The 13,703-nt window shown below is 48.6% G+C and overlaps 2 protein-coding genes across 3 annotated transcripts; one reads left to right on the plus strand and one right to left on the minus strand.

Annotated features, from left to right (window-relative positions):
• The first annotated feature begins 78 nt into the window (after positions 1–78).
• Positions 79–1,994, plus strand: TOMM22 (translocase of outer mitochondrial membrane 22). The gene is made up of 4 exons (XM_066551156.1): positions 79–229; positions 330–448; positions 747–864; positions 1,268–1,994. Exons 1-4 carry the CDS (start codon positions 119–121, stop codon positions 1,340–1,342), a joined length of 423 nt encoding a protein of 140 aa, XP_066407253.1. The 5' UTR covers positions 79–118; the 3' UTR covers positions 1,343–1,994.
• Positions 1,995–2,214: 220 nt separating this feature from the next.
• JOSD1 (Josephin domain containing 1) lies at positions 2,215–12,719 on the minus strand. 2 transcript variants are annotated; one of them, XM_066551151.1, is made up of 5 exons: positions 12,703–12,719; positions 11,496–12,303; positions 6,168–6,296; positions 5,862–6,056; positions 2,215–4,645 (listed from the first exon to the last, which is right to left on the minus strand). In XM_066551151.1, exons 2-5 carry the CDS (start codon positions 11,678–11,680, stop codon positions 4,546–4,548), a joined length of 609 nt encoding a protein of 202 aa, XP_066407248.1. In that variant the 5' UTR covers positions 11,681–12,303; positions 12,703–12,719; the 3' UTR covers positions 2,215–4,545. The 2 variants fall into 2 exon arrangements, with proteins under 2 accessions (XP_066407248.1, XP_066407249.1); XM_066551152.1 differs by lacking the exon at positions 12,703–12,719 and adding an exon at positions 12,569–12,587.
• Positions 12,720–13,703: the final 984 nt, after the last annotated feature.

The following is a 13,703-nucleotide window of genomic DNA, read 5'->3' on the forward strand; positions in this document are numbered from 1 at the left end:
CGACCGCTGCTCCTCCGGGCCGCCAGGGGCCGCTGCCTGGCCCGGGCTGGGTGGCGGAGGGGCGGCCGCGCTTCCGGCGGCGCTCTGGCCGCCGCTCCTTCCGTCCTGTCTGGTGGCGATGGCGGCCGCGGCGTCCCTGTCCCCGGAGGAGCTGCTGCCCAAGGGCGGCGCGGGCAAGGCCGAGGAGCTGGAGGACGAGCTCGACGAGGAGGAGGAGGACGACGAGGAGGTATCGGGGCAGGCGGCGGGGAAGGCCGGGCGGGCGCGGTGACCCCGCGGGGCGCGCAGGGCCGTGCGGCGGGGCCTGACATGGTTGGTGCCGCCCGCAGCTGGACGAGACGCTGGCGGAGCGGCTGTGGGGACTCACGGAGATGTTCCCCGAGAGCGTCCGGTCGGCGGCCGGGGCTACGTTCGACCTGTCGCTGACGGTAGCGCAGAAGATGTACAGGTGAGGGGGCGGCGGGCCGGGCCGGAGCCCCTCGGAGCGGGCTCGGCGGGCAGAGCGGGGGCGCGGGCGGCTCTGCCGGCTTTCGCTGCGGCTTTGGCCGCTGGTAGCGCAGTGCGGGGCCTGCGAGGAGCGGCAGAATCACGGGTTTTGTTTATGGCCGGCTTGGGAAGGGCGGGGATAAGGGGACACCCCGCAGCTCGGGGTTGGATTTGGAGGCAGGCTTATGTTTGAGGCACGGAAGGGAAACGCGGCATTGTGCCAATAAGAACTGATTCCTAGGGTTCTTTATCCTTGATAGATTCTCTAGGGCAGCTCTGTGGATTGGGACCACCTCCTTCATGATTCTGGTTCTTCCTGTCGTCTTTGAAACCGAAAAACTGCAGATGGAGCAACAGCAGCAGCTGCAGCAACGACAGGTGAGGCAGGAAGGCCCAGCCATCTGTCCTGGCCCTGCAGAGTTGGCCGGGAGTGCCTGCACCTCCTGCTGTGAGCAGTGCTGGGGGTGCTGGGGCAGAAGGGTGCACTCTGTTGTATGCTGTGGCCTCACTCATCCCACCAGATTCCCCGACTGGGTGTTCTAATTGGACAATCCTGCTGATTCCCAGTGGTGGCAATGCCTGGCAAGCCCAACCTGGCTTTTACCAGCTAAAATTTGCTGTGAGGGGCTGCAGTAGGGGCAGTGGTTGGGCACTGACCTTGGTTGTTGCAGCAGGCATGGGGCTGGTGCTGCAAAGTGCCACCAATAGCTGTGGGAGGGGGGACAGCATGGCAAGACATCTTGTGTCCTTGAAACCCCTCAATGAATGGTTTTCTTTCCAGATCCTCCTCGGACCCAACACAGGGCTCTCAGGGGGAATGCCAGGGGCCCTGCCTCCGCTGTCTGGAAAAATCTAATTTGCGGAAGCTGAGTTGGATTCATATCAAGTGGGAAGACCTTGCGATTATGATATATTGAACTGTTGATTTGTTGGGCCAGGGCATTTTTTCTTTTTATTTTCGGTTATCCTTTGGGACATTGACCTGTTCATAACGAGGGAGGGAAGCCCCCCTATGGACCTGATGATGGCTCCTGTCTGCATCCCCCTCTCCTTTAGAAATCATGAGTATTTCCTTTTATTCAATCACTATGCCATAACCAGTTACAGACTTGGACCGGGGGAGCTCCTCTGCCAGCTTCTTGCCCCCACAAAACACCCTGGGGCACAGGTCAGGCTTTGAATGCAGCAGGCAGACACAACAAGTGCTTTCCTGCCTGATTTGGAGCTGAAGGACAGTGGTGGCAGGAAGCGTGACTTTCCCAGCAGAGGAAGGAGGGGTGCCGGTGGCAATCAATACCCCATGGAAAATACTCTTTGGGAAGATGCATCTGCAGAAACACTTTCACTGCAGCTGTGTGTGTGTGAGAACCGAGGGAGCAGCAGGCCAGGTTTGAGACGATCACATCCACGCAGATTCTCTGCCTCATAAAGTAGAACAGACATCAGCTGCGTATTTTTTTGTATGGAATATTAAATAAATCCAACCTGAGCAGTGTGGTTTTAATAGATGTCCTTGAGGGAGGCTCAGTTCTTTCAGAGCTGCTGGGGGATTTCTGGGTAGGGATTTCTCCATTTCATGCTCAGCCTGGCAGTGTGGAAGGGACTGATGTGGCCTTGTCACCTTCAGATAGGTGGGGAAGCCATGTTTGGCTTAAGGGAATTCTGGGAGGTGATCCTACCTCAGCACCAGTGTCCAGTGTTCAAGTTTCTTAATGCACAGAAACGTGGTGGTTTTATAACCAAAGAAAAAAATTTATTTATCCTTTACATACTTTGTTACAGAACAATTCAATTGAACATACAGAAGTGATAGGACATTTATATGGAAACTTTTTTTCCCCATTTTTAATATTTGGTTAAACAAAATACATCTCTGTAAACAAACCCAAGACAAGGCTCTAACAAAACCAAACAAGCAAGAAAACAAAGAGGGGCTTCCCCGCTCCCGAGCAGTGGGACTGAACCAGCTCACCCACCCCCAGGCACAGCAGCCTCACCTCCCACAGGGATGTGATCACACACTTTCCCTTTACCTGAGCAGCTGGATCACACTGTTTCTCCCCCGGGAAAGCAGCTGACATACAAGGAGAGGAAAGCAGCCCCAAAGTATTTTAAAACATCTTTGCATATTGTGCACTGATCCATTGGCTTGCAGTTTCCATGCAAACAGGGTTTTTCTCCAAAGTGCAACTTCAATCAGCATAGAAAATGTTGCTGTTGAGATTTATATTTTCCCCTCTTGAAGAAATGGCTTCAAGTCAGGAGCAGAATGCCTGCAGGCTGAACATCCTGCCTGGAAAGTGTTTAAAAACTCTGCCAGCTGGTATTGGTCATTGGAATGTGTTACGAAATAGGACTTTTTAAAATGTAAGAGCCATTTGCCCTTGACTGTGGGAGGCTGTGCTCAAAGGACTGCAAAAGTGCTTGCCAGATGTCCGGGGGTCAGCAAACACCATCGTCCTGTCGTCATGTGGCCTCTGTTCTCTGTTGGGACGGTGCCACTTTGGTGGTCTCTGAGGTTCGAGCACCTGCTCATGCATTTGCAGAGCTCTGAAGAGAGAAATAACTGAGAAAAGGTCATTACAATCCCTCCTTTCACCAGCTCAAACAACAGTAATGAGAGTTTCCTGCATGGTGGAACAGGATCCTTTGAGCTCCATCAGTCCCAGAGGTTGCTGTTCAACCAAGACATGTAAAGATGGAAGCAACCAGCAGCTCAGCCAGGAAGCGCTAAACACAACAAAGTGAGTTCCAGATTCAGCATTTCCTCCTCCTGCCATGGAAGGCATGGCTGAGCTACAGCTCTCCTGGGTGATTGGGAAACAGCTGGTGGAGATTCCTCTTAGTGTCTCCGTGTCTAGTTTCTCTTCCCCATGGAAGGCAGAAAAAAGCAATTCACCCATTAATGGAATGTTTGTTGGCCAATGCTAAAGGAGAGGTTGGTTCAACTACCAAGCCAGGGTGTCTCCAATGCCTGGAAGTTCTGGTGGACCCTCTGCAGCTCCCAGACCAGCAGATGGTAGCAATAAAAGAGCAAAACTGACTGCTATAAAGGCTTCCCTCCTCAGCCCATTTTTATTTTATAACTTGATCTCTTTCATTTCACATTACATCTGTGACTGTGGGCTGGACTTCTGGAGAGTGGAAAATAAAAGGGAATTAATTTCTTTGAAAACCTCTTCAGCTTTATTCCTCTCTCCAAGGAGCCCCTAAACTACTGGGTGACCATGCAGAAAACCAAAATAACTGTTAAAAAATAGTAAAAAAAAACCCCACCATAGCACAAAGAAACCCAAGCAGACTGTGGCCTCTCTCCAGTCCAGAAACTTGATACTCCTCAGTCATCCTGTGCTTGCTGTTTCCATGTCACCTTAGCCAGACACATACTGCCAAACAACCACTCACCACATACATAAATCCTTGGAGACCCTGGGGAAGAATCCTCTAGCTACCCAAAGAATTTCTTGGAAGATGACTCTGGTTTTATTACTGTTTCTTAATTCCTGGCACAAACCAGCCCTAAGAAGCAGAGGGTCGTGCTGAGCACCGTACCATTCCTAGTGTTCTGAGTGTCCTGAGAGACCCTTAGGAATTGCAAATGTCTTCACAACAATTTGTTTTGGAGGGAGAGAACTGTAAAGAGGTGGCAGCATGCTCAGTCCCTGCTCCTTCCTGACAAGCCCTGGAGGGAGCAGTGTCCCACCACACACAGCCTTGAACCACGTGGGGAAATGGAAGCCGGGGGTTTCCAGGCATTCTTTCTCCCCAGCCCAGTTTTTCAAGAGTGCAATGCCTTCCAGCTGGCCGGGGGGCACTGCAGCTCATCCATCTTGCAATTAAAGTGATTGGCTTCCAGTTTCCTCTGCTCTGCCCTCAGTTCTTCCCCACCCACCACCCCAATGTCCTCTGCTGTTGCCCTATTGCACCAAGGAAGGAAGAGAAGAGCCTAACAAAGGAAATTCCAGACGAAGAGAGTCGGGGCACCCATTATGCAGGTTTTAGGACATCAGGAGTTTGGTAAAGGGAAGAACTGGAGTGGGAGGACAGAGCTGGCCCGGGTCACACGTCAGCTCTCCAGGTCTGATGTGCTTCCACCTCCTCTGGCACCACCAATAGGAGTTCACAGTTCTTTCCTCTCAGCTGGTGTTTCAAAAATTTCCTATCATAAAGAGAAATAGAAACAAGTGCTACTGAATGTAGAACTTCATCATCTACAACAACAATTAAATATTATCTTAACTTCAGCAGAGATGAGTGTATATAGATGCCACTTTATTACTTTCCAAGGCAAGAAAAACAGAATTAAAACCAAATTTAGTTTCTTCATATTTTCAAGATCAAGAATCCCATCTTAACATTAAATAATTCCAACAAATCTGGGAGAAAAAAAATCTTTTTATTCTAAAAATAGAACACCCCATCACACAGATGTCCTTAGCAGCAGTGTACCGCTTGGTCATTTGACATGTTTTTTTAGCCCTTTTCTGCACATAAGCTTTTTCTAATACCAAACTTGGATTACTTCCAATAAATATGAAAAATCAACATTTCCTCCAATATCTTTTGGTCCAGATTTCCAAAACTCCCAGAAAAGAAAGCCCTAATTTATTGCTGAAGAACAATACACCTAGGATAAAATCCACCAGAACCTCTGCACAGTAGTTTCGCAAGACTTACTTTACCCCAGAAATTTACCAAAACTTCAGTGGCACGGCTGGCTCTGCAAACACTGCACGTGTGCAATCCCCAGTCCCTATCTCAGAACAAGACTAGTCAAGGAAGCAAAGCTGCTAGTAGGATTTATAGCATGATGGAATGGAAGCTAAACAGCAATCAAGAGCAGGTGAAATTTTACAAAGTATTTACAATGACCTTCTTGTGTTAAGATTGAAGAGGGAAGGGAAGCCAAGCCAAAGGGCAGCGTATGCTTACATAGGAAAAGTGATTCCTAACAACTCTTAGTGCTCTCAGGGATAAGGCTGCACTTTTAGTCTGGAAAGCCTTTTGCTGGAGACATGAAGATTGTTACTAAATAGGCAAAGAATGCTGATACTGTCATGTTCAAGGAGGGAGCAGGGCACAGCACATCGTGTTGCAGGCGTCCCCCACTAATACCAGAGAAGGCCTCTACCTTTGCCACAGACAGAGCCAGACATGTAAGAGGCCAAGTCAAGCTCTCCTGAGCTGATAGAGAGACCACTGCCAAAAGCACTTCCCTGGCTTTACACAAACGGGCCATAAATCCAAGTGGAGGCAGAAGAACCTTATTACTCTCAAATTTTTACAATTGAAAGTCAGCCATACACGTTTCAATCACCAACTGTTTAAGGACAGACTTCTTACCTCCAACAGGGACGGATTAGAGGAAATCCTACCTGAGCTCACTTTCACCTCCAATCCACTCGGGCACCTTGAGCTTGGAATCGAGGTTGTAGTAGGTGCCTCCCACCTCCCGGACACAGATCCAGTGCTGTCGCTTGAGGGGGAGCTTCAAGGGGCCCCAGCAAAGGCTGGAGGGCAGATTCATGATGAAGCCCATCACGTTAGACAGGGCAATGGCGTTAACATCCCTGAAAGAGTGCACAATATCAACCAGATTATGTTCTGGTGCTTTCACTTCAACCTCTTTCTCAAGTTTTACAAAGAGCAGCCACCTCCAGAATGACACAGCTTCTCAGTACCTGCGCTTATCCCACCAAACTGCCTCGTAGCCTTTGGTCTGCAGTGCTGCCATAATCACGTTCACATCATAGTTCCCATTCCCCAGCATGCTCTTCTTGTGGGGGGTCACCATGGTGTTGGGAGACAGCCTGCAAACAGAAGAGGAGACTGCTTAGCAGATGTTTGTTGAACCTGTATTCCACAACCTGATATATAACTTGAAGTCCATTTCCAGGGGTCTTGTGTTTAAACACAAACTATTCCGTGCCCCCCTTATCCCTCATCAAATGGGCTGAGGAAACTAAGTAATGCATTAAGAATAACTCTGATGTACAAAGCCTCCAAAAATCCTGCCTTTAATGCAAAAGAAATCACAAAGCTCTCTCTCCCTGACCCCTTGAACTGGTACTTCTGAAAGATGCTTCAATTATGATTTTTCCTCAATTTACAGTCAGAGTAAATGCCAGTTTGCTATTCAGGACAGCGGCTATTACAATTTCAAGAGTCCAACAGTCAACAGCAGTCTTGAAGACTGGATGAGAAAAAGAGGCATGGGAGGTTGGCTGCAGGAAAGGTTGTTCTTCCTCCTCCTCCACTGGAAAATGAAAGAAGTATTCAGACACAAAGCTGTGAAGATACTTGGGGTTGGGAGCTTTCCAAAGCTGTTGTGGTTGCTAGATGGTAAAAAAATATCTGTTGCTGTAGGTAACTAAACAGATAATCCTGATGCAAACAAATCTCTTCAGCTTCAACCTGTAAGTTTGTTTAGACATCACTTGCATTACTACAGCATCTAAAAATGCAGAACCACAGTCCATCACATTCATACAATTGCAGAATATCCTGAGTTGGAAAGGATCCACATGGAGTTCACTCCTGGTCCCAGACAGGACAGCCCCAAGGATCACACCATGTGCTTGACAGCATTCATTCAGTCCTAACTCCTCTTCAACTCTGTCAGGCTTGGTGCTGTGACCACTTCCCCGGGGAGCTTGTTCCAGTGCCCAACTACCCTCTGGGTGAAGAACCTTTTCCTAATATCCAAAATAAACCTCCTCTGACAGTGCCTCATGCAATTCCTTCAGGTCCTGTTACTGGTCACCAGAGAGGAGAGATCAATGCCTGCCCCTCCACCTCCTCTTGTGAGGAAGCTGTGGGCTGCTATGAGGTTACATGCCAAAAATATATAACAGCTTTTGCACAAGTTCAGATAATGGATGTGAGACACAACATGGAGATGTGGCAAAAAAGCCTGTTAGCCACTTTTATGGTTTTATGTTTCCCCCCTCTGCCTAAGAAATTTTGTAAGGAGGGAAAACAACAGGATGTACTATTATGAAGATGACAGCAGGAAAAGCAAGCACGGAGGAAACTGGGAGCAGAGAACAACAACGTCACATAACGCCAATCCAAAGAAAGTCAAGCCTCAGATGAGTTCTGTTGTGATGGGTCGACCTTTCTATTGATAAGGACTCTATTAATTCTGCTAGCGCAAAGTTCAGATTTCCTATCATCCAAACATCTGTATTTTACCTGCCTCCTCCTCCTGTCAACTGTATCCTCAAAAATTCTAATATTTCTGCACATATTTCGATCAGCCTTTACCACACTGAATATTCTGCAGGCATATTTCATCACTGGAAATCCTTCAGCCCTTCTTCATTCCTGCCCTTCTTACCCAACAAATTATATTTCTTTAAAAAGGTGTCCATGCAGCAGTGGTGGAAGATGTGGAAAATTATTTTTAACTTTAACACAATAGTGTTTAATCCCCATCTGTAATTAATGCTTAGTTTTGTACCATACAGTACCTTGTACAAATTCCAGAGATTAATGTGGCTTTATGTTAACTCCCTACATCTGTGACTAACAGTCTTGTATCAGCTAGTGCTTCCTTATTTACCTATATCAGCCACTAGGATGTACTAGCGGATGTCTTAGTTTTGAGAACAAAGATAGAATGCCAGGGCAAAGAATGATAAGAGAAGTGCATCATGACCTGACAACATACTTGAGATAGTCTCAAGGTGAAAAGATTCATTAGAAGATCCAGAACCATAAATGTAAACTTTGGGGAATGGGATGTTCCCAAATGACCACCAAAGACTCTCAAAAGACCCCTACTGATATCCAAATAAATCCATGGAAACAATTAACATATATGCATGTATTCAGGAAATATAATGCACCTGTAATAGAAATGCAGTGCATATATACTGGTTTCATGCATATAACCAGGTCTGATTATATGACTAGTAGACTGCTGGGTGCACACGTTAGGTGGAGCGATCCCCGTGCATGCTGAATGAAGTAATCTCAACTTTCTTACTTATCCAGCTGTGGAGAGTTCACTTCCCAGTTTTCAGTGACACCCTGACAGCATAAGGCATTTTACAAGAAAGCAGTGGACTGAGTAGAAAGTTTCAGAGCAACCAAGGCTGGAGAGGCTAGAGACAGGCAGCCTTTGTTTTGTTTTTTTTTTTCAGCTGGAAGTTTTTCTGCAGTGGAGCAGTCTGCAGCAGAACAGTCTGGGAAGCGTGTTCACTACAGAAGGGAGAGGAGTCCACAATACCATGCTAAGAGGAAAAGCTGTTAATATCCACTATGGGGCATATTTTAGGGTGTATTTTACTAATCACAGAGATAGAACCTGCAGCTTGTCACAGCTCTTCCAGCATCTCTATAAAGTAAGATCACTTGGCTATGTCTAAATCAAGATCATTGCTTCAACCTACCAACTCTCCTAATCCCCACAAGCAAAGAAAACCTTACAATCCAGAGAGCCCTTTGGGCTGCAGAAGCACCCTCTTATGGCTCCACTTTCCAGACAAGTTTATTCAAGAGCTGAAAGAACACATTTATCTTTGTTCCTTCACATAACTTCCAGAGCCCCAGAAATGTGATGAGGTGACCAGCATGGGCAACAAGAAACTGGCATGTGTGAGCAAACTTGGCCCAAAAACCACCTCAACATCTTGACCCACATATACCTAAGGAGGGTCCACAATCATCAGCTGAAGGATTCTGACCAGTAAAGGAATTAAACTGTTGTTTTGGTATTTTTTATCTAGCCACTGAGCTGAGGAAGACTGACAAAGCTGGACAGAAATCCAGGTAAATAATCCTCCTGATCTTTCTATCAGAAACTTTCATCAACATGTTGTCTTAACACAAGGGGCTCCAAGATTCCTGCAGCTGTCTTTCCTAATCAGGTCCCAATATGCAGGCTCCAGTGAAGCAAAGAGATTTTGTTTCTATCTCCATGCAACACTTGGAACATGCAATCATACTTCCTGCAACAAAAGCCAGAGGAACATCAAAAATGTATTTCTTGTTTTAGAGGAAAGAAGAGGGAAAGACTACACAATCAGAGGGGGTGTCCAGACCAAGTTTCAGCACATGCTCAAGATGATAATCAGACTACCCTGGCCTTACACAATAAGATGCAGCAAAAGGGAAGCTAATGATTAAGCAATGTGGTTCAATCATTCTCCAAGGAATGTGGTAAAAGCTAGAGAGCTTAAGTTTATTTGTGATTTTGTTACCTTATCAACACCAGGTTTAAAAATCAGACCTCAACATTTTTGCAGGTTATTAAAAATATTCATCCATCCTTTATCAATGCATAGAATGTGAGTAGACACAGGAAAAGACAAGTGACATAAAAAGGGCAACTAAATTCACACTTCTTCAAGGCAAGTCAAAGAGCTACACACAAGTAACCACCCAACAGAAACAGAAAGGCAGTGGCAATTCTTTTGTAAACTTATATAACTTATTATAACTCATCCATTTCCAAGAGGAATATCCATGTGTATTTCCATACTACCATGGGGCTGAATCAATCTGTGTATCTTGATCTGAATATTAGGATGGAACAACTCCAGGTTGGAATAAAAGACAAACTCTACCTTCTAGGGAAAGAGGTCCAACAAGATTAATATCCAGTCTTTTTCTGAGAGGTTTCATGCTGCACACTAATTCTGTCTCACCAAATGCAATGAAAACCAACTAATTAGATCATCACACTCCTTCTACCACATGAACTGCCTTTGTTTGCTTCAGGCCAAGAGCAATCCAGCTGTGATTAAGATTCTGACAATTGCTGCTCTGGAACAAAACCACAGTGTGTTTACACTGGACAAAGAGTGCCTTGAGCCTGCCATGGGCCAGCTCCACTCCACCAGCAGGATTTTTATCTGCAACACTACAATAAATAGCATTTCAATCCGATACTTGTTATTGTACTTCACCACATTCTCTGCCAAAGACAGGCATGAGTTTGATGAGTCAAGCACCAGTTTCATAAAATTGCCAGTTTTCAGGAGAGCTGCAACAGGCCCACAGCTCCCTGTCATCAGCACAGGGTACCATGACTGCCTCATCCCACAGCACGCGCTGCCGTGATGTGGGCTCTCCTGCTTGTCACAAACACAAGATGCTGGCAGCTGCTGGCAACAGGTATTCAACCAAAACTTACACCATGTTTACAACATCTGCAGGTTGACTATCAGAGGAGAGCCCCTTTCCATCATTTCCTTTATCATCACTTAGATTCATCAGCAGTGGGTCACCAGAACTCATAAAGGCTCACACAGGAGAATTTCCATAAAGCATCAAAACACCATAAAATAAACACTGAGCAAAATATGAGCTATTGCACAGGCCACATTAATCATTTATACTCATCCCTGTAAAACTCAAACCTACTTTATTAATTATCTGAAGCTCCTGGGAAACATTTAGCAATGCCACAGGAAACAGGCATCCAGCTACTGAAATTAAAGCCAGTTTGAGAGAGTACAGAGAGTCTTGCTGCATGGAAAAAAAAGCCCATAATATTTGAAGAACTTCACTGAACCTCTTGAATAAGAATCGCTCATTTGGCAAAACTCCTAATTTCTAAAAAACTTACAAATGTTGCAGTACTAAGTCAGTAAGTTATTTCTGCTACCTTCATTCCCCCAAGGCAACCCCCAAATCCATTATTAAATCTAGGTAACTTATGAACTCAAGTGAGGGGCAAAAATATGGAAGACAGGTAGAAGAGGCATTAAGGTGAGTAGAGAGGAAGATAACACTCCAACCATGAAGCATCTACAATAAAACCCTTGGACCCAAAGCTGGCAGCCAGAACAGGTTAAGAAACAAGTAAAATGAGAAAGCATTTCTGCATGGAGGGGCAAAAAAAAAAAAAAAGGCTGGGGTTAAAAAACCAAGATACATTCAGTTCAAAGCAGTGGCACAGTCGGAATCCCTCCTTTCTACTTCCCCCAGACAACACCCAAAAATCCCTCCAATCAACTGAGGACAAGGGGAAGCTAATGCCAGTACAGAGAGCATCCTACCTCTGGAAAATCTCCTGCAGGGTTTCCCTAGTGAAGGCGTTGCTGTCCTGGAAGACATTGTTGAGGGCATGGAGGGCACACAGCTCCCTGCGTTGCTTTTCATGGTAAATGTGCTGTGGCAGTTGCTGGGATGGCTCTGGCGATTCCGATTTTGTCTTGTCACCTTTCCATGGCACACAACTCATTTTCTCGATGGGTGGATGGGGAGGAGGTGGTGAAAAATGAAGGAGGCTGAAGTTTCTGCCCCCACAGTCACAACAGCAGCCCACTGCCCCTTTCTTTTGTGGGCTTTTTGAGGTGCTTCCAGCTTACGAATCCTCCTCTTGTGCTTCAGTTTACTCAGTAATTGCCTCTGACAGCTGGTTTTAAAAACCACATGAAGATCTGCAACCTCCCTCCTCCCATACCCCATAAAATGTAGTATTTCCCTCCCCTCCACAGAAAAAAAAATTAAAATGTCAAAATATATAATTCTCCTTAGTCTCAAAGTACCAGCTGCAATTTATCACATCGTTCCTTTTCTTCCATCTCGTTTGGTCAACAGTGCCACTAAAAAAAGTACCCAGACCAGGTAACAGGAGAGGCCTACCCCCAAAGTGCCAAAGGGAAGAAGATGAAGCCAGCACCGGGTACTGCCTATAGGAGCACAGGGTGGTTAAGCACTTATCAGCTGCATTCCTCCATTCCTTTGGGAACGACTGAATCCCGGCAGGAAGATGCCAACAGCTCGGGAAAGGAAACCACTTCTTGCTAGGCCACGAGAAACCCAAGTCCAGGCTGCGGGGAAGGCGACTCCTCACAGGTCACCCTGCGCTCCGACAAAGGGAAGTCTCCGTTAGCAACCAGAGGCAGCCCCAAGTCCGTGGGAGCGAGGGTAGGGCAGACGGGACCAGCCCCACGGCCTGCCTCGCACCTCTCCACCCCGCCCCTCCCCACCCTACGCCCTCACAACCACCACCACCAAAACAACAACAACAGCAACAGCAACCCAGACGGGAGCCGCTTCCCACGACCGAGGCCCAGCGACCCCCGCAGCCCACCGCGCTCAGGAGAGGCCCCCGTTTAACCCCCACCCAGCCCTTCGGGGCTCGCCGCTGGGCCGAGGCGCCCGCCCTTGCCCTCGGGAGGGTTGGAGGGGCCCCGCCGGGCCGGGCCGGGCCGGGCCGGGCCAGGCCAGGCCGGTCGGGTCCTGCCGACGGCTCCTCACCGCCCGCTCGGCCCCCGGGGCCGCCCCGCGCCGGCGCACGCGCGCGCCGGGCCCCGCTCGCGCCACTCTCGCGCACGCACGCACACACGCGCGCGCCCCCCCGCCCCCCGCACGCGCCGACGTCGGCCCCGCCCCCTCGACGTCAGCGGCAACACAAGCCAGGACAGAAGCGAAAGCAGCCTCTGAATAAACAAACGTAAATCCCCTCCGGCTTCTTTCTGTGCCACTGGTTGGCGCCTGTGGCAGTGGTGCCACAAGCGTGCGTGTGGCTAGGCGGAGGAGCAGGACAGGCAGCTTTCCCCGCCGCTCTGCAGGGGTCACCTGCCCGTCCGCAGAGCCCCTCAGCCAGAGGGGTTTCCTCCTTGGCGCTGGCGTCCTGGTTGGAGGCCCCCGCCGGCGGTCTGAACACTGTGGGCTCGCATGGCCAGCGGGCGTAGGGGTTTTCTGTAGGGAGCCCGAGGCAGTAGGGGCGGCGGGGTCCTTTGCGAACCCCGGGAGCTGGCGGCACGACGCGCCGGGACAGGAGGTCCCGCGGACTGCAGGAGCAGGCGCACTCCCACCCTGCTCCATTGGTTGACACAGTTATCAGTAAAAAATCTCCTCTTTCTCATTGGCTAGTCCGAGAGAATGCCCTCCTACCAGGGCGGGCTCTGTTGCAGCACTTAGTCCCACCCACGCATTTGGGATCCCTTATTCGATTGGCTGTCGAGGTTGTTTGTCAGGAAGCCCAGGTCTCCTATTGGACAGCGGACCCCGGACACGTCGAGAGGGCTCTGTTGTGTGTGTGTATGTGTAGAAAACAAGCCGAGCTGGCAGTGCGTCTCCCATTGGCTTCGCGCGCTTCGAGGAGGCGTGGCCTCTCCTCATGAATAACCACTACTCCACCCACTCTCGTCATGGCAACATGCAAATTTAGCCGCTGCGCCGCTGGTGATTGGCGGGCGCCGCCTTGGCGGGCCCGGGGGCGGTGTCGGGGCGGAGAGCCGGGCAGGGAAGGGAAG

Source organism: Molothrus aeneus, chromosome 5 (assembly GCF_037042795.1).
Source record: "Molothrus aeneus isolate 106 chromosome 5, BPBGC_Maene_1.0, whole genome shotgun sequence".
Taxonomy (NCBI): Eukaryota; Metazoa; Chordata; class Aves; order Passeriformes; family Icteridae; genus Molothrus; species Molothrus aeneus.

Bases quoted from the DNA above. Each gene is read 5' to 3' on its own strand.
- JOSD1 (XM_066551151.1), bottom strand. From the start codon at position 11,680: ATGAGTTGTGTGCCATGGAAAGGTGACAAGACAAAATCGGAATCGCCA. The intron at 6,057-6,167 runs GTACTGAGAAGC...GCACTCTTTCAG, and splicing joins GTTTGGTGGGATAAGCGCAG to GGATGTTAACGCCATTGCCC. The intron at 4,646-5,861 runs GTAGGATTTCCT...TCTTTATGATAG, and splicing joins GGAGGTGAAAGTGAGCTCAG to GAAATTTTTGAAACACCAGC.
- TOMM22 (XM_066551156.1), top strand. From the start codon at position 119: ATGGCGGCCGCGGCGTCCCTGTCCCCGGAGGAGCTGCTGCCCAAGGGC. The intron at 449-746 runs GTGAGGGGGCGG...TATCCTTGATAG, and splicing joins GTAGCGCAGAAGATGTACAG to ATTCTCTAGGGCAGCTCTGT. The intron at 865-1,267 runs GTGAGGCAGGAA...TTTTCTTTCCAG, and splicing joins AGCAGCTGCAGCAACGACAG to ATCCTCCTCGGACCCAACAC.